This window comes from Anopheles bellator, chromosome 1 (assembly GCF_943735745.2).
Source record: "Anopheles bellator chromosome 1, idAnoBellAS_SP24_06.2, whole genome shotgun sequence".
NCBI lineage: Eukaryota > Metazoa > Arthropoda > Insecta > Diptera > Culicidae > Anopheles > Anopheles bellator.
Genome location: NC_071285.1, coordinates 56,697,313 through 56,717,247, shown reverse-complemented (window position 1 = coordinate 56,717,247; position 19,935 = coordinate 56,697,313). Strand labels below are relative to the sequence as shown.

The following is a 19,935-nucleotide window of genomic DNA, read 5'->3' as shown; positions in this document are numbered from 1 at the left end:
AGATATCTTTCTAACTCTTTTCACCCATCGCGAGTTGTACACGCGGCACATTGCACAATAATGGACTGACTGGTTTCCACGGAACCAACGCGGAACGGACAAGGGTACGCGCATTCGGTTTGGCCTCCCAGCTGTGCCCACCTACCTCTACGGTTGTTCTGATGAAGCGTAATTGTTAATTTTTGATACATCATAATACTGACCCCCCGCGCTCTACTCCGGGTGCTCTCGATATAATCTCAGAAAACCGTGCGGTACCACCGCGGTAAAGGTTTCACAAACATTGAACGGACAAAAATGGCCTGTGGCCACTCGAAACGCGTTCACCAAGTTCTATCGGAAAGTGGGATGGAATCGGATTCGAATCGGGTGACGACACGCACCCCTAAAGAAGCAGACGGCGTCGTGGGGACACGAAGATGGAAAGCAAACGGTTGCATCTTCCTGCAGACGGACTGTGGAACGGCTTGTACGGATATGAGTTGAGCATAAATTTCCTCTCGACGTGCCGAACGCACCATCCGAAACATCCGAATGCACGATCTTCGGGCCTACTCTCGCCGTTACTTCGTTCTCTCCGTCTTGCTATCACTATCGCTATCTGATCGGCTGCTCTCAAAGAGGATACTTTGTGTTCGCGTGTATGTTTGTCTGACTTGCTCTATTCTAGGTCCTTTTAATGATGCCTCTGGATACACCGGCTACCGGTAGCATTGCTTTGGATTAAAGTGGTGTGACTCACTATACGTCCCCAACTGACGAACCAACGTCGACGTCGACGGCGATGGCAACTACATGAATGTTAGACTAAGTATCGGAGAGAGGAGCTCGCAATCACTATCTATTGCACCGTGTAGTTGTGTGTCTCTGGACCTCTAATAGAAGGGGGCTCGCTAAGAGCCGAGTGTGCGCGTCCTAATGCCCATTTTGTCCTACGAAGCATCACACTATCGTCCATATATCTACGCATTGCTAGGAAGCCGCGAAACGTCGAAATTAAAAATCGTGCATGATTCTGAATCATGATTTTCCAATGATGGTCGTCGGTTGGCTTATGGTTCGCGATTTTGTGCCATCACACAGCGCGTTGTAGGTACACTGTTCTCTCGCTCTGGCTCGGGGTGGTTCGGGAAATGTACACGCAAATGCAGACCGATGCAGGCGGTCCGCTCCACTAATGAATCCGATGGCTGGTTTATCGTTGTGACGGGCCCGCCCCATGCTTCCTACTTAGCACGGTGAAACGTGGCCACAGAGGCTGACTTGGGTACGAACCGTTTGCGACCAGTAAACGGCCTCAGCGGACACTGTACTGTGCTGAGGCCACGATTGAACGTGTATCATTTGCGCGGACCATTCGCGGACACCACGCCGCCAGTCACCTTACCACCCTTGGTCAGTTCAGCTGGTGAAAGAGAAATTAAGAGTGAGGACACCAATGGCCGGAAAACAATATACAAATCATCAACCAAACGCACCTTTCATCTTCTCGGCTTTCTTCAGCTCGCGCATAGCCCGGCCGCGCTTGTCGAGGATTAGCTTATCGCCGCGCACAAATATGCCGTGCTTCGGGCGGCACTCGAAGTACTGTATGTTTTGCACCGTGCCATCGTTCTTCCCGGTTGGCGTGTCCAGTTCCACTCCAATCCACGTGCCACTCTGCAAAAGCCAAGCGCAATCAGTAAGCATCATATAATGGGTTGTCGATCGCGTTCGCATTACCTGGAAGTGAGTGCTGCCAACGTAAGCGATCACACCGCTCGTGTTGTAGGGTCTTATCAGCACGGATTCCCCAACCACCACCCAATCCGGAATGAGCTCCTGCTTGCCCGGTGTCGAGGAGAAGCTGCTTTCCATCACTGCAACGCGCAACAAAACGCACACAGGGGTGATCATATCGTATTGAGTGTGACCGTTGGGCGTTTATTCTTACCTCCTTCTGACTGTTTGATCGATGTCACCGCACTCTGGTCTGGCGCACCCTCGTCACTTTCATCCAGCTGCTGATGAGTGGAATCGTTCATCGGGCTGGTCAACTCTCGGTCCACTTCCAAACCCTCGTCGTCTTCGTGCGGTTGCTGCTGCTGCTGTTGGGGCAGGTTCACACCATTCGCACCGTTTGTCTCGCCACTAGCTCTGCCGTCGTCATCGGCATCGTCGTCGAAGGTCTCATAGTTCCCATCCTTCAGAAACGGATTGACACGCTTCGGAAATCCGCAGTTGAGACTGGCGCTGCTGTACGCGGGAGGTACTTCCGTTCCGTCGGCCGCGGCAACGATCATTGAGGTGGATGGACTTGACTCGTCCCTTGATTTGGCAACAGTACCACCGCAGCTCGGTGCATTTGGCTCTTGCATTCGGTTGGACGGTGACATGGTTTCTAAGGAAATGCAAAAAGGCGGTAAAGAGGACACGTGACACACGTGAGCTACAAACAGCCGGCCGCGGTTTGGGGCGACCCTTACCGGGAGTTTCTCCGACACTAAGCGAACGGATGGAATAAGTATCGTCGTTGGTGAGGTTGCTGCACGACACCGCTTGCGAAACGTAGCCGCTCGACGTCGAGGAGCTCATACTGGGCGTCATATGGCCAATGGTTTGGTATTTGCTCACACTGTTGCCGCCGGCGCTGCCGCTACTGCCACCGGACACTGGCGCCGAGGACACCATCTTAGCGCTTTCTGCTGGTCCGCCGCCCACCACCGAGTTGATTGTATCGACGCCTGCCATCGAGTGGCCGCCGCCACCACCACCACCACGCTTATCGATGTCGATAAACGACTCCACGGTGTACGAAGACTTCATTTTCGACAGCGATGACTTTTTGCCCATCGGCTGCTCGTAGAAATCGGTGTAATCGGCGTACTCGGGCTCACTGAACCGATCTTCGCCCTCCTCCTCGTAGCAGATCTGTTTGATCAGCGGCTCCTCGTGGAGGGTAGTCATCCGTTGGGCCAACTTGCTAGCAGCTGGGGACGCTGTGGAATGCGAAGAGAGGGAACATATTAATGGACACGGGCGCACAAAATGAAGCAGGGCCAACCGAACTGAATGAAAATACCATCGAAATTATGTAGCTTAACGAACAAACGAAAGAAAAATGAAACATACGGAAATACACACAGAGAACACAATGCGGTACATCAGATTGTACGCTACATACGTTTAGTTGGCTGCAGTCGCAGAGAATTGAGATTAATGTTAAGATTGAGGAATGTGGGTCGAGCTGCACGTCCGAGTCCGAGTGAGTGTGCGCGTGAAACGGGGGGTTCAACGTGGTCAGACAGAAGGTTAGCAGACGTAAGATAATAAAGTCACACACGGGGGAGGTGGGCACGACGATAGTACATCACAAGTGATCTTTCTGACGCAAGACACGTGATCACGTGCGAAACCATCGCTAAGGAGGTATGATGATGATTTGGTACCTACCGATGCCATAGGTCGAGCTTGAGCCTTCCTCGCCGTTGTTGTTGTTCTTCAACTTTTGTCGGCTGGTCGCGGTCTCGCGAGTGCTTTGAGCTATCGGAAAGGGGAGGACAAAACAAAAGCCGAGAATCGTTCGTTACTAACATGCTGGACCGAAAGCAAGTGCGTGTCACTCACCGGCATTCAGACCCATCTTGAGGTCGGCGTACGATTCCGAGCGTCCAATGCTGAGCAGCGACTCGAACGAAGCGTCGAAGAATCTCATCTGTAAATACAGAGAGACACAGCAGAAGGGCCGGGAGGGGCGATCAATACGAGGACCGTTGGGAACCTTACAGCTACACGACTTGGATTCGATCCTTTCCGTTACGTTCTACTTCAACACAACGACAACGACATTCATCCGCGTAGTGGGGTTTCGGCGCTCTTTAAGAGTACACACCACAACCTTTTACAGCTACACAACCGGTGACCCAAAACGGGCTCACCCCGAACGGGGAGAACTTTGTTATAAAATCGAACACGATCGTACGCCTCGGGGTTCATCGTTCTTTAGTCTTTATAAGGCAAGCTCTGATCGTCCAACGCGCGTTATGAAACTCCAATAAAAACAAAAAGAGCTTCTAGTTAGAAAACAAAACGGGGTAAGCCCAAAACAAGGAAGAAGAGAACAGAAAAGCAATAGAACAAAAGAACAAAATGCATCTAAAAACAAACACAGCCACAGATAGTAAAGAGAGAGGCACACACAATCAAAAACGGAGAAGAACAAAAACCCGTCAAGCGAACACTGGCACTACTAACTGCGCTCTACTTACTGTCATCGAGGTGGTGAGACTCGCACTCAACTCCCTGGCATCTTTTACGGCCTTTTTTGGGGCGTTTTAAGTTTAAGCGATTTTTAAATTTTGAAAACGCATACCGAATCCGCGCGGATCGCGTGAGGTCGACGGGGTCGAATTGTGGGGTCGCAGCCACAAGATGTGTGTTTGTTCATAAGCGACACGAGAGGAGTGCGTGCATACGGCAGTAGTGGCAGCGGTAGCGGTGACGGTGGCAGCGACGGCGGCGGCGACGAAGGACATTTTGTACAAATTGTAGCCACGGAGAGCGCGCATGGTCGGTGGTGATGGTGTCGGATTGGATTGCACACAGAATGGATTTGAGCGTGAATATAAACAAAGTTAGCATTATATGCGCGGCAAGAGCAGTGCACGATCGAATTTTGTAGCAGTGCGCGAGTTTGTGCGATGGAAAATGAAATAAATCATTTGCAGAGAGCAAGGTTGGCGCAGAAACAATCACAGCGGCACAGCGCACAACCACAAGAGTGTGATTTGTTGCGTGTTATCGAGCAAAGCGAGCAGTTTAATTTGTTTAGAAAGATACAGGCGAAAGAGAGAGAGAAGAGAGAGAAGAGAGAGAGAAGAGAGAGAGAAGAGAGAGAAGAGAGAGAAGAGAGAGAGAGAAGAGAGAGAGAGAAGAGAGAGAGAAGAGAGAAAGAGGATCGTTAGAAGAAAGTAACAGATCACACATTCGATCGTTTTCCGGGTGTCGGGTAGGGAAAGAATACAAGGAAACGGATCGGAACAGAGAGCAAGGCTGGATGGCTAGTAATAGCGCATCAAGTCTGATGTTTGTTCGCAATTTTGGCAACCATGCCATGTTTGGCGCTGAAGGGTTTTAGTCACCAGTTGTTGCAGAGTTGAAAATAAGTTGATCGATCCCGATCTCGGGAAAGGATCAAGTTATGGACGGGGAGAGAATGAGAGAGAATGATAGCGTAGGACCAACAGATCGATTGCAGGTAGTGGTGGCAAAACGGAAAAAAGGAAACCAGCATCTTCGAATAGCGTAGTAAATAAACCAGGGTTCAAATAGCGGCAATGCAAGTGCAGCAGCAGCAGCAGCACAGGGCGAGATGGTAGTTGAGCGATGATACTCGAGGTGAGAAAGATTGCGCAAACATATGTCGACGGTGCCTCCTGTAACCCGAAGTCAGTTTCGCGCAAGTTCCGGTTCAAAGTGCCACCACAACGGTTCCATCGCCGAACCTTCGCGCCGTTGTGTCACATAAACCCAGGGCGGAAAAGCAAAACACATAGCAGCAGCGCAGCGCATTGACAAACTTTATGCAGCGGTGGCCACAGCACACATAGCACAACAACAAAAAACAAGATCCCAGGGCCCAGAGTAGTGTGTGTTGTGCTGTACAAAACGAGGAGATCGGAGAAAAGCAGCACGCTGGCTGGCAGGTTGGGGCACTGGCGCGTGTCAAACGGTTGTTCTCTCTGGCCTAGGCGTACCTGCGAGAAGTTTGGCACGCTGGCCGTCTTGCGCATCGACAGCGCTTGCGGTCCCCGCACTTGCTCGAGTTCCTTCACAGCCACGCTCTGGCGCAGGCGGTCCAGCGTTAGGATGCTTTCCACCGCCGACACTCCTTTGGTGTATTTTTCTACAACGAAACACAAAATTGTTAGACGCAAAACGAAAAGGAAGTTAACGGCGGTCGCTTACCGATGTACGTTTCGCCATCGCTAGCCGAACAGTCCTCGCCAGTGGCCGCAATCTGGGCGAGCGATTCGCGGTCTTCCAGCTCCTCGGAGGCCTTCGGAATGTTCGACACCACCTCGTAGGTGACGCCGGACTGAAGGGACAGGGCTTCGGGCCTCCCGATGCGCAACTTTTTAAGCCGATCCGTGAAGCTCTGCCGCTTGTAGATGTTGAGCGCGAGTCGCTTCCGGAGCACCAGATCCATCGGGGCGGGATGCGACAGCCGCACCGTGGTTTTGAGGATCAGATAGACACGCTCGTTCGCCTCGGTCGTGCGGTTCAGCGCCGCACAGTCGTGTATCGACGAGTCCCAGCTGCAGATGGCGCAAATGTCCTTGTCCTGGTGCTGGATTAGCTGCAGGTTGTAGAACTTGTTACCGTGCTCCTTTGGCAAGATGGAGTTCAGCCCGGCCAGCGGCACCTCGTCGTTCGAGGCCTGCGTCGACAGGTCGTCCGCGTTGAGATCGAGAAACAGGACCGGCACGTGCGGTTCCATGCCGACCGGTGGATCCCACGAAGCCGGTGCCCCCGGAATGCCGGAGCCGGGTGCCGGAACCAGTACCGCGTTACGCTCCTCGGTCAGCGACACCCACTGATTGACCAAGCTCTGTTCGCGTTCCTTTTCCTGCTCCGTCTTGTCGTCCTTGTTGATAAGACGCTGGATCTGCGCGTCCAGGTACTGGCGCCGGCGGCCCAACGCTTCGCTCCACTTGTCCCGCAGCACCGTGAGGTCCTCCTCCTGGTACGAGTCCATCGGTTTCTGGAGCTTCGAGCGCACCGTCACGCAGCCCATCGACACGTTGATGATCGACTGGCAGATGATGGGCAGGGTGCCCGAGTTTTGGACCGGCTTCACGCGCACCATCACCCGCCGCTGGAAACCTTGCCGCAACTGGTACACCCCGCCGGTCAGCATGTCCCGGGCGCACTGCACTTCGACCGGAGCCCAATCGCCATTGTCGTTCAGCTCGTGGATCTCGACCCACAGCTCGATCTTGCGCGACAATTCCGCCCACCGGTCGGCCAGCGAGCGCGCCTTTGCCTGCTGCTGCTCCACCTCCCAGTCCTTCATGCGCGAGAAGCCGACCGACCGATGGCCCCACACCTCGATCGAGAGCGCCCCGTCGGTGCAGTGCTCAAGGAACTCTTCGTTCATCGTGACCACGTAATCGGCGTCGTGGTCGAACTTGAACGTGATGTTCTGGTTGTGGCCCGCCACCTCCTGGTTCGTGGCCGGCACCACCGACACGTCGTGGTTCCAGAACGAGTACTGGCAGAACACAAAGTTCGACAGGTATAGAGGCAACCCGGACGCCTGTTTCACGCTGATCCGGCACGTGATCTGATTGCTGCCTCCCGGCGGCGTTTCACCCGCGTCCTCATCCTCGTGACTGTCCGAGGCCGAGCTCTCCGAGGAGGCCGACTCGCACATGCGGTCCTGCGGGAACTGACCCGCCACCCGGCTGATCTCCACCTGCAGCCGGCCGGCCACCTCGCCCTGCTGGCTGATGATGGGCGTGTGGTAGTCGAGCTTCACGTCGTGGAACAGCACCTCAAGGAACACGTTGGCCACCCCGATCAGATTGTGGTTCTCCTGCGACTCGTAGAACGGATCGGACTTGGCCGCCGTTTTGTTGGCCGCCTCCTCCGCCGCCGCCATCGCGGCACAGTTGCGCTCCTTGTACTCCTGGTACATGTCGCGCATATCGATCAGCTTGTTCTCCAGCTTCTCCATGCTCCAGATCTGGCTGCCCGAGTTCATGCGCCGCACCAGGATGGCCGGTTCGCTGACGAACGCGCCGCGCTTCCGGTTCGGGCTCAAGTTGGCCGGCGGAATCTGCAGCGTCACGCTGAACTTGGTCTGCTTGTCCATCTCTTCCGCCAGCACGTTCGCTTCCTGCACCAGCGCATTGGCCCGCACAATGTCCGTCTTGAGCTGGCCGAGCGAGCGTTTGAACATCTCGTCCCGCTCCTGAGCCCACTTTTCCACCCGTAGCTGCGCGTTCGGCGTGTTCGGTGGAAGTTTCCCCAGCCGGAACGGATCGTATGGTGCGTACGGGGCGTACGGAGTCGTCGGCGACAGGATGTTACGCAGCTGCTGGAACTGTTTCTCGTACTCCTGCCGCTGCTTCTCCAGCGCCACCTGCTTGTCCTCCTCGTGCTGCTTCTCGAGCCGCGAGATGGCCGCCTGGATCGGATTGTTGCTGAACTCGTTCTGCATCAGCTCCTCCTGGGCGTAGTAGTAATCAAGATGCTGGGCCGGCGTCTGCGGTTCCGAAGCCCCGACGGCCGCACTGTTGGCGGCTGACTTTGGACAGTTCACGCGGAAGAAGTGATGGTTACCCCACAGGATGCGGTCGCCATGGTGGAGCGCCGTTTTGTCCGACACAATCGATCCATTCACGAAGCAGCGCGCACTCTCGGCGATCGGTGCCATGTACAGTTCGCCGTCCTCAATCGTGATCAGACAGTGCTCGGGCTGGATGCCGAGTCCGAGCAGCTGAATGTCCGGCTGCTGGCTCCCGTTGGCACCGCGGCCCCCGATGAGCGTCTGCTCCTTCAGATAGTACACCAGCAGCTCGTTCAGCGACGGATCGGCATTCAGGTTGACCAGATAGTACTTGTTCTTCTCCACCTTGATGCCACTGTCCTGCACGCTGATGCCCATCTTCTCCAGCGCCTGCTGCCGCTCGCTCTGGATCTGTTCCGTCTTCTCCAGCTTCTCCTCCCAGGTCTGCGAGATCTGCTTCATCAGATTTTCGCTCTCCGCGATCTTGTCGTGGATGTCGACCCGCTTCATGTCGCCGAGCGGGTTGCTGCCGGTCGCGTGCTTCAGCATCTCGCGCAACGTTTCCACCTCCTTGCGCAGCTCGCGGATGATGCGCGCGTTCGGGTCTTCATTCACCACGGCGTGGTTAACGATGCGCTTCGCCCGGTCAGCGTACCGCAGCGTCGACAGCGTTTCCTCGTAGTTGTCGGCCGCCGGTGACAACGTGGCCAGCATCACCGTGCGCGAGTTTCCGCCAAGATTGTCCTTCAGCAGCCACGTCAGCACCGAGTCGCGGTACGGCACGAACTTGTCCTTGTTCTTGCCGCCGCCCGTCTGGTCGGCCAACTTCGATATCACCAGCCCGAGCGTCGTGAGACTTTTGTTAATGTTCGAGCCCTCCTTCAGCCGATCACCGACGGCGCCCGTCTTGACCGCGCGCTCGCTGCCCGCCAGATCGACCAGCGACACGCGCGACACCTTCTCGCCCGTCACCCCGGACAGCGTATCGATCAGGGTTTGCGTTAGCACCACCGTGAAGACCGCGTGCGAGCGGGAAGACTCCGAGTTCATGTTCGTTGCCGCCACCGTGCGTGATTTGTTGCCCTCGGCCATCAGGTTGTCAATGTCCTGTTTGGGAGAGAAAGAAGAAGGGGCTGCATAAATCACATTCCTGGTTTCGGATCGCGTGCGGAAACATGCGTTCGCATTAAATATTTATGCCCCCGGTGGGTTGCGCCCTTCGTATTCCCAGATGCATGCACGCTGCTCCGAAAGGATCACCGTCCGGAGATAAAGCGGTGCCAAAAAAAGCGGTGCGCTGCTTGTACCAGGCCATTAATCCTTCCCCAAAGCAGTTCAACGCGTATCGTGCGCGCGTCTTATCGAACGAGGCGCCTCTATCTATGCCGATATCATGAGTATCGTGGTCCCTGCAACCGTTGCAGTGGCCGTGTTCGATACGGAACGGACGGAATAGTACAGCTGTTTTCCCTTCTGGCTCGTGTCCCTAATGCTGTGTATCGTCTTTGCCCTAACCTAACCTAATCCGTTTCAGCACCGCTGAAGCCAATAAATCGTCCAAACAATCACTTCCGATCCGTGTGCCACGGGCGCGAGAGCTACTATTTATAACCAAACCAAGGAAAGTGGTCCCGTATGGGATTTCCGGTGCCAAAAATGGTGCATCGGCGCACCCCAGTGGTGCAGCACCATCGTCGCCACAGTGTCTCTGGACAAAGGCCGGAACCTATTCAGAATTATGTCGTCGTCATTATGCGGGCGCTTCTCCGAAGCGATACGGGATTGTCCACATTATCGACTGGCCTCATCGACTAAACCCACGCGGTTGCGTACCATGAACGATGTAACGGCCAGCTGGGACAGCCCGTCCACGTACGGGCCGAGCACGTTGTGTTCGCGCACTTTCAGCGACTGCTTGCTGGTGGTCGGATCGAGCAGATCGTGCACCTTCTCGTTGTAGATCTCCATGTACGACACCTCCACCTTGTACGTCAGCTCGTCCGTCTGCTTGGCCGCGATCGACGCGAACAGCTCGTCGCACAGCCGCGGGATGATGCCCTTGTTGTCCTGGTTGCCCATCATCGTGTACGACTTGCCGGAGCCGGTCTGACCGTACGCGAAGATGCACGCGTTGTAGCCCTGGAACGCGTTCTCCAGAATGTCGCGGCCCACATTGTCGAAGACCAGCTCCTGTGAGGCAAAGTGCGGCGCGCCGGCATCGGTCGAGTAGAAGCAGTGGTCGAAGGCGAAATTTTTGGGCGGTTTTCTGGAACAGACGAAAGGAAAAAAAAACGAAATGAATCATAATTATACCGTGCGGCCATTAGCGCAGCAAGCGAGAGGAGTTTTTTTGCTGTCTCACTAGTCCGTAATGTGTATATTATCAGTAGTCAGTGCCTCACGGAGGACACGCCATCCGACTATATGCTTGCCGCTGCTACTTGTAACCGACAATGGCAACCATTAACGACGGCGACACACCGTCATCAAATTATGGTCCACGTCATGGTGGAGAATGGGCCGTGCGCGAATGGCGAATGTTGACAACGCCAGGGTTTTTCGACTGAATTTTGCATCCGGGAAGATTACTCGAGCGCTAACGAGAGCCTCGAGGGTAAGGTAGTACTCTCACACCCTGCCAGCCATCCCCGGAGCCTGCAGACTAACGAACTACTCTCCAGTTGGTTCCACGGTCCTCCGTGTCATCCGCTGTAATCCTTTTCCATTACCATCAAAAGCTCTCTCTACACGCGCTCGGGGCCCATTTTATGGGCACCCCAGAAGAGCTTCGGGTAATGTTTCCCTAAATGCGGAACGCGACTGTTTCACAGCGGACCGACCGGATGTCCACACGAAGATGGTGGTGGTGCCGGGGACACAAATTCACTCAGAACACCGTTCGCCCTTCTGGTGGAGAGGACCAGAAACTTAAATACGAAAACAACGCCGTCATTCCGTGACTACACTTTACGAGCGCTCCTTGAAGCTCTCTTCTCGCCAATGGCTGCTTGGGTTTCTTTTTCGTTTGCTCTTTAGGCCTGTCAAAGTTGACTAGCAAATCCTGCTGCCGATTGCAACCGAAGACACAGCAAGCTTCGAACGGTGTGGCTAACCCTAGTCGTCGCCGTCCTCGTCTTTAACCTAACAAGAGTCCTCCATCCAAACGGGCCCGGAATCGGCCATCCAGTTATGTGTGTACCAAGGTGCAGCACACGAAGATGATGCAATAATTACGAAAATATTCTCGAGACTTGTTCGCGAGCCAGCCTTGTTCTGCTTAACTTTCGCTAAAATCCGCTAAGAGAATCGCATTCAAAAGGATCTTTTTGGAGTGGTACCCGACCAAGGCCCGCGTCTTGGACCAGCGGTGTTGTGGCATTGAGGCGCTACGTAACTGTGGCGCGAGGCGAGCCTTCTTGTCGGTACCCCCCGGTGGCCAACAACACACCACGCGGAGGTTTCTTATTGTTGCGCGTTGAATAATTGCGCCACCGCTCCATTTGTTTTTTTATTGAAGCACCCCGCGGCCGCCGGGCAGGCACGTTGGGCCAGTGCCACCGATTACGTGCGCGTGCCGAAAGAAAATCGCGGCACCATGATCGCAGCCGAGGCTCAGCCGGGTTTTCCTTCTGCGGTGGCCGTTGGAGAGAGTGTTCGAGAGAGACAGAGTGTGGTGGCCGCCCAGTGCCGCCACTGGCCCTGCGAACATCTGAGTCCGGGCAGCAGCAACGGATGTTTTATGCAACCCACACCCGTCATCGGGTGGCGTTATTAGCCATTCACAAACTGCACCGTGCTGCGATTTTCATGGGCCGGCCGCCGGATCGCCATCTGTTGCATCTCCATCCCGACGACGACGACGACGACGGAGCGCGTCAATATCCTGACCCAGCGCGAGCGGCCGCACAGCAACCACACGGTGCGCGTTTCATGTAATCGAACTAAACTGGTTCATCAGGTGAGGTACTTCACAGTTTGCTCGCTGCCACGTCCATGACGATGGCCGGATTGTGGCGAAATTCATCATTTTGAGTCGCGTTTTTCTTCGGAAGGCTTCGACGTCAGAAGGGTGACTGTGGTAGGCGGATTGCGCGCTCGTTGTTTAAAATTCGTCTGCATTTAATATTATTTTAGGATTTTGAAAGTTACCCATCTACGGAACCAACCCCAAAAACAACGGCGCCGGTGGAGAGGCACGGCAGAAAAATTACCCATCTTCTTTACGACCGCCGATAGCCTATCAGAGCGCAGCGCAGTTTTCGAGGGAAAAGCCACCAAAGATTTGCTGCCTCGGGAATCGGGAAGGCAGAGCGCGCGCGCGTGCGGTGCTCGTCGTAATTTATGTGTCACGGTTCGAGAAGATCGCGGCGCGCGTGGCCACGGTCACTTTCGGCCAAGCATTCCGCCGTCGAAAAGACGGTACTAATCACTTCATCAATGCCAGGGGCTGCGGCACACGCGCTTTTATATGCTCGCTAGTCCACAGATTTATGGATATCCGCGCCCGTGCGCTTCCTTCCACGATTTCCGCACACGCAGTTTTCCCAAACCAAAAGTTTTCCGGCGGTCAGGTATTTACGAGTCCCCGGTGGGCAGTTTGGCGGCAGTGGTATTTCGTTCGTTACGCGCTCCGAATCCTCTTTTTTCGACGGAAAAAATCGGAGCATCACACCCGTGGCGGGTGGTGACGGTAATATACTAATTAAAAATATTAGTTTAGCACCGCACCGGTACGAAATCCTTTCCCGAGAATCCCGCCAACACCCGACACTTTCGGGTGACTTTGTTTGGGTGGGGTGCAAATTAATTTCAAAGTCAGCGCTCGTCCTGCCCGATATTGGAGTGCTCCTAATGAAGAGGTCCACCGCCGCCGGGGAATGGCGTGATCCGAAGCCATAACGGAACGGCCGTCCCCAGTCCCCTGCCGCCACCGCCGTGCGCGGCAACAGATGGTAGAGTAAGGGCCCCGGGGCCGGTTAGTTATCAAATCTGGACGATCTTCCCACCAGTCAGAGTGTGTCTGTAAAGCCGCACATTCTTTCGTTTATTTTTTGCGGAAAGAGAAAACGGCACACACAATAGCGCGCGCGCACACGTCCGCCGCCGAGAAATGGCCGAAAGAAAGTCGGAAAAGTTTCGTCGGAAAACTTTTGCGCAACCTGCGCGCGAAGCAACAGAGACCGCGACGACGACACTTGTTGACGACCCTGAAACAATAGTTACCACCACATTCCAGAAGAGACACTTCCTTCTTAACGCGCGCGACCATTACACGGTCGACTGCGACTGATTCGGGGACTGTTGTGTGTTTAGTTATTCGGAAGCGAGAGGAACTCGACGGCACATTAACATATTTGCCAAACCCAAACAATATTATACACCCGGGCACGGTTTCTGTCCGTGATTTGCATACCAAAAATGTTAGCACCACATCTCACTTGCTTTAACACTAGTTTCTATTGCCCATCAGAATTGTTTCTTGACCAACGTAACCTGCCCCAACAGCGAGGACATTACTAGTTACGCGGACAGAAAGGCCCCCGGAGGCCACCAGGATTCATCCCCGGCACGGGTAATGAGCTAATTCACAGCGCACACAACGAACGGTCAACACCTCCCCCAGAGGCAATAAAGCTGCCGGTTACTGCCGATTGGAAGGACATGTAAGAGCCGGGTCCATTAAGCCGGGTGCTGGTGCTGGTTCGGCAGCAAAACCAAACCAACCCATTCCCGGTGACCGGTGCCTGTGTCGGGTGCTGGGGTGATCTCATCGGTGCCGCGCGATGGGTCATAGAAAAAAAAACACGGGAATCGGGTTACTCATAGACGCTAGATAGTGGCCCCCGTGGGAGGGTTCCATATGTTCGACCTGTTGAACTGTGTGCTCTTCCGCTATGTGGAGCACTAATTGACCTGTTTGCTCCAGAAGACCGGGCACACGGGATCGGACGGCTAGCATACGCTCTGGTGAAGTGATGATGCAAAGGTTGCCTCCTCTTTCTTCGATAATGTTATCTCCTACGGTGGGATGTTAGGAATATGTTTTGCGCCATTGAGCTACACATTTGTTCGAGCAAAAAGTTGTCGTTTTCGATAGTGCCCCTCAAATGCAGCGGCAGTACTAGGTTACTAGAAGAAACCGGACAAAGAAATGGTGACATCATTTTATCAGTCCCTCTTGTCTCAGAGGTGTGATGAAGGAAACCAATCTGTATGCTGCTCGTTTTCGGGTATCATCCATTTATCCGAAACATCGAACTCATCCGCTGGTCACCTGGCCTTATACAGCACGGGCTGTTTCTACTTGTTCGAACTCTTCAGGTTCTTTGCAATTGCTGACCAAACCAGGCTTTTCTAACGGCGGTCGACAACGACCTAAACATTTTTTCAGGCAGCAATCCAAATCAAGAATCAGGAATCAGGAAGACTAATAGGCTTGATGGCGTGGCTTCGCTACCTTGTATATTTTCTACAAAGAATCAAACTCAAAGAATTAAAGAAATCAATGGACTTCCAGACAATGTTTCGCAAGGACTGTTCCTTTCTGTGAAATCGCGACGGAGACCGATTTGCTCATAAAGCCAAGGGAATAAACTGCCGATCAAAATCCCCATTTGTATCTGTCACGAAAAAGGAACCCAGCCTTATATCACAACCTGATTCACAGCCTGGCCAGGTGCAGCACTATGCGGGGCACTGATATGCACCACACACGCTGCTCGCTGGGTCACTCCCCGTATTTGCCGTTCCCCAATTTTATCACTCCCTTATCTTTGCGTGACCCAAACACGTCCATCGCCGACACATCCTCTGGCCGACTGCACCGTCGATGCGGCGTTCAACACCAATAGAGCGGGTGTTTTGGTTGTTGATGCTAAAAGCCATAAGTGAAGGCTCGCTATCGAAAGCCCCGCGGGTTCAGGTGGACACCTGCCGCCGTCGTGCCGGGCCAAGTGATAAGAAACTGGAGCACAAAACTCCGGTACCGGCAAACAAACCCGGTACGGTACGCTAAAGCGAAAGAGCTGTCCAAGCTCGACGGGCCGCCACAATCCCCCAGTGGAATGCATCAATTTTTATCTGAATTTTTATAACACCCGTGTGCAGCGGTGGTTTTGGAAAACTAACTGGGCCTTAGAGCACCGGTCCGGTGGTGTTGCCGTGCATCACGCACAGCCCCGTGGCGTGACCGACCGAAAATCGCGCGCACCGTTGGTCGAGGTTGAATTAAGACAAGAGTAACACACCACCCCCGGTGGTGGGCCGGATTTTCGATTTTCTCTTTTTCGGATCCACTCGACACTTTTAGGTCGGATCCACCACCAGCCAGCCAGTCCCAGCACACAAGCGAATCGGAATTGATTTTCCTCCCATTTTCTTTTTGTTCGGAAAGGCCCATCCCAACCATCAACACGCCATATCAAGTCCGCTGCTGCTCCGGTGGTGGACGGTAAATTGGTGGACGAAAATTCGTACGTCCTTTTTGCGATTCCCAAGCCGTTTCCCAAACAGCACTCTCTCCCTCGGGGACATTTGGCAAACGGGACTACGATGTGACAAACCGGAAACAACATAAACCTCTATCGTCTCTGTCTCTCTCCCATGCTCGCCGCCCATCGCGCATAGATTTAATGGTCCTTCCAAGGGGCCATTGTGCCGACAAGCGGGCAGACGGGCCGATATTGGAAAACAGACACCCGTACGCCAGAGTGCGCCAGACTTTATGGCAGCGAATTATGAGCAACCCATTTCCTGGAGCCACCACTGGAGCGCCATATCGTAAACGTGCGCACATCTTATGCTGCTTTTTATGTGGGAACTGTGCCAATCCGAATAAAAGCGCCATCGCGTCGGCACCGGTCGGGTGGGGCGAGACCATTGAAATATTCAAAAGGCGAAAGATGTACGCCTCCCTCTGGCCACAGGAAACTAATATTATGCAAAGAGTTTCCCGAACCACCGGGAAAACGCATGAATATTGTCCGGGCTCAAATCACGTGTGTCGCGCGCGCGCCGGTCGTCTGTTTTTTGCGCCTTTTTTCATTCACCGCACACGGCATAAGGCGGTGAGTAATGTCGCACCGGTGGACGAGGACTGTGTGATGAGCTCCGTTCGTGTCTCATGATCGTGCTAATTTCGTGTTGCCGTTTTTGATGCGCCTCGACACGCTGAAGGAACATCACCGCCCTGGCTGTGTGGCAATGATGATGTGGTAACAAATGAGACGGCGGCATTGTAGGAAGTGGATGTTTCGATTGTCTACTCTCGCGTTTGGCCAATCTTGTTCGATAACTGAGCTAAGCTTTTCACCGACTGAAAACTTGCGAAACGCCCAATCCCCATTTCAGCAATTGTAACATTTTCACAATGGCCCAATAAAAAGGTGGCCAAAGGCTTGGGGAAAAGACGGTTTGGCCATCCTTAAGACCTATGCATGCAGCGTGTGGTAAGAAAGTTTCGAGTCTCAGGAGGTTGAGTCTCAGTGCCATTCTCTCATTTGTGCCTAATACGACTACGTCTGTTCTTATAATATCAATACCATACAACCAACCAATATTGTAGCTACATTTCGGCACATGGCAATAATCTTGCGCGAATTGGCGCGACCCCTTTTACACAATAAAGCACCTTTAAGCATCGCCATGTTTTGGCAAGAACTGCGTCGCTGAATTATTCATCGTGTTCGCTTCATTTAACACGCCACATTTATACCCAACACTACTGTACTGGACCCATTCAAAATGAAAGCGAAATTGAAAGGCCACATTTTTGAGGACGTTCAGTCCGCAGAGTTTTGACGGACGCGACTCAAGAGACGGCCAATACACGAAATAAGGCTCCAAAAGTCAGCCAAAAATGCATCGAATTAAGGGGACGATTGCTTTGATTCAAGAAGCTTCGAAAAGGTGGTTTCGTTTTTGAAACAGTTTTACAAAGCAAAGGGGGTCTGGCTCGTCCAGTCCCTGATGGGTTTATCAACGGAGTGTGATCACTCTCTGGGCGGGCCGACCCATTATTGATTAGTGAGAACTGAGCAGGAAGTTTGATTACTTAACCGAACCGAGCCGAGAGTGACACTGTTTCTGATTGCGCTACCTCGGCGCACCCTCCGGAGACCTCGGACACCCGCCCGTCGTTAGACTCACCGTCGCCGCCGCCGCCGCTGCTGTTGCCACCAGCACCGTATGCGGCCAAATGCGACCCGAAATAAATGGCCGTCGTTATTTTCGGTCCAAGGTAACGCCGAGCCACCACGGGTCAGTCGGTTCCGTGTCCGCGCGAAAACCGCCGCAACCCAGCGCCGTAACAGCAGCTCGAGAGCGGTGATCCACTTCCCGATGCGATTGCCGCGGCGGCGGAGGCGGCGATGGCTCACATCCGCCTCCTCGCCGCCCTCGCCATCATCTTCCCCCTCCATCGTCGTCTGCGCGTACCACCGGCGGACGTGAATGTCTATCTTGAAGAGCCCCTCTCTTCACGGGAAAGGTGTGCAGCACCGGAGAACTAGGTGGGCTCACTACTAGGGGGTTCGGGGGCCGCAACGCGAAGACACACGACTGTCGCCGTCAGCCGTGAAATGTACTGAAAAGCCAACGCCGCCACCAAGCAGCAGTGCAGGCAGTTACCAGGCGGAGGCGGCCCCCCATCGCTGTCACGGTCGATTTTCGATTGCCACAAAACTGCGCGTTCCGCACCGAGGGAAGGTGAACCCATCAAGCATGGCGGGCGCCGCAGGCTGCACCGCCAGACAAGTCTCTCTGCGCCACCGACCAACAACGAGTCATTCGTTCCAATGACAATGATAATTCCGCTGGCCATCAACAAAACTTTGCTCAACCCCCCCTTCGGAAAGGAGCGCTTTCGCAAGGACTTCCTTTCGGGTGGCACAACCGCTCAGAGATAATGGAACGAAAAACACATAAACCTCGTCCCAGGGAAACTTCTGTCTACATTCAGTGGTGGTGGCCTACTACGGCACATTGCGATGCGAAAAATCAATGCGAAAGACAAACACATACACAAAATGGGTGACAACAACTCCTTTGGGTAGCTCCTGCTTTTCGATCAGCGTAGCCTGCGGTGCGTTTGCAAGAGGAGTCCTTAAGAAAAAGGACTTTCTTCGACGAGACAAAGAAGCGACAGTTTTTTGCTCCTGAAACTTGCCACTTGTACGAGTACACAGCGAGTGTCCCCCCGCAAAGGCGCAGAATAGAACCCAACGACCCTTGTTCTGAATTCAGCCCACTGTCACTTAAATTGGAGAGTGAGCCGACCACATTCTGCTGCGTGCGCGGTTGCCGCGGCTTCTAGCCGCAAACGAGGACGCGGTCTGCTAAAAAAAACACCAAACAACAGGACCCCAGGATCACAATCACGGGTCGCGGGCCCCGCCGCGGGGAACTATCGGAGCAATGAAAATGGAAAACCCTTTTTTACAAGCACGCTTCCCGTTCCGAAGAGCTTTTCATTTCGGTTTTCGGCACCGCCATCGCTGCCATTCGTCGTGATGTTGTGCCACAGTTTACCACCCCCTCTTGGTTCCAAAAGCGGGGGGAGCAAGGACTTTATGCTCTTGCCACACACACCCATCATCACGCACCCCACCAACTGATCAGCGCCGGCCACACGACGCTGGAAGGTTCGTCCGGGCAACAAGCGACTGTTTAGCATACCCTATTTCACCATCGACCTTGGGCTGGTGGTGTACGCGTAGAATGGGAGGCGGCTTTTCCGTACGGTGGGTGTTGTATCGAAGCCACCAGCCTTTGGGGACCTTTTCCGATTATGTAGTCCCTGCCGTAGCACGCTTCTCGTTCTGTACGGGTGCTGCATTAGTGTGAGTTTAGATTATTTTACGTTGACGTGAGACGTCGTCCCTTGAAATAAGAGTGAAATCACTCAAAAAACGGATTTTTATTCCTTTTTCCTTTTTTTTTCTCTCTCTCGATCGGTTGGAGGTTTTCTTCACTTCCACGGCGTTCACCTCGAAACTGGAAAGCTACGACGAGCGACCCCCACGCTTGGTTAGCATTTTCATGCTTCGGTCGGTGGTTGTAGGCCGGCGCCCGGAGGCCGGCCACAGCGAGTTATGGTTTCGTACATCGCTGGGTGCAAAGTTACCCCACACGAAGTTGGTTTCTACCCTCTTCCGTTTGTCGTGTCGGGGTCAGATAGGTAGTTTCGTCGGGTTTTCTTTTTGCTGTGGTTGTAGATAAAAAAGAGGTGCGTTGTTGGCTGCTTACCTTTCCATCTTATCTAATGTGGCAGGATATTTCAAAATCGTCTGTGTTCCATTCATTTCTATCACGTTTTCTGTGGCGAGTTCGAGTTCTGAAAGACGGGAAAAACAGCAAAATGAGAATGCGATGCAAAACGGATGGTAAAAAAGCCGCACGTGATAAAACGGACCACGGGGCACTTATGGTAGGCAACAGAAAGGGAGTTCAAATTGAAACGCTGCGGGCTAAAGATGGGTTTAGAATATTAATCCTTCATCCGCTGTGACTGAAAAAAAGGCTGACTAATGATTTCATCGTCACGTCAAAGCCACGCACACACCGGTTACTTCGATTTCCTTTAATACACTCTTTGTGCTCTCTTTTTCTCTTTGGTGGCGTATGGTACACATGGTTGGATGAGTAACGTTTTGCTTTCTTCGAAA

At 53.6% G+C, this 19,935-nt stretch overlaps 1 protein-coding gene across 1 annotated transcript; it reads right to left on the bottom strand.

Annotated features, from left to right (window-relative positions):
- Positions 1 to 1,247: 1,247 nt before the first annotated feature.
- Positions 1,248 to 19,587, bottom strand: LOC131215940 (kinesin-like protein KIF13A). The gene is made up of 13 exons (XM_058210334.1): positions 19,517 to 19,587; positions 10,106 to 10,538; positions 5,947 to 9,379; positions 5,736 to 5,884; positions 4,248 to 4,298; positions 3,607 to 3,694; positions 3,433 to 3,522; positions 3,164 to 3,226; positions 2,466 to 2,978; positions 1,934 to 2,380; positions 1,723 to 1,859; positions 1,479 to 1,659; positions 1,248 to 1,405 (listed from the first exon to the last, which is right to left on the bottom strand). Exons 1-13 carry the CDS (start codon positions 19,570 to 19,572, stop codon positions 1,341 to 1,343), a joined length of 5,706 nt encoding a protein of 1,901 aa, XP_058066317.1. The 5' UTR covers positions 19,573 to 19,587; the 3' UTR covers positions 1,248 to 1,340.
- Between the last annotated feature and the right edge of the window lie 348 nt (positions 19,588 to 19,935).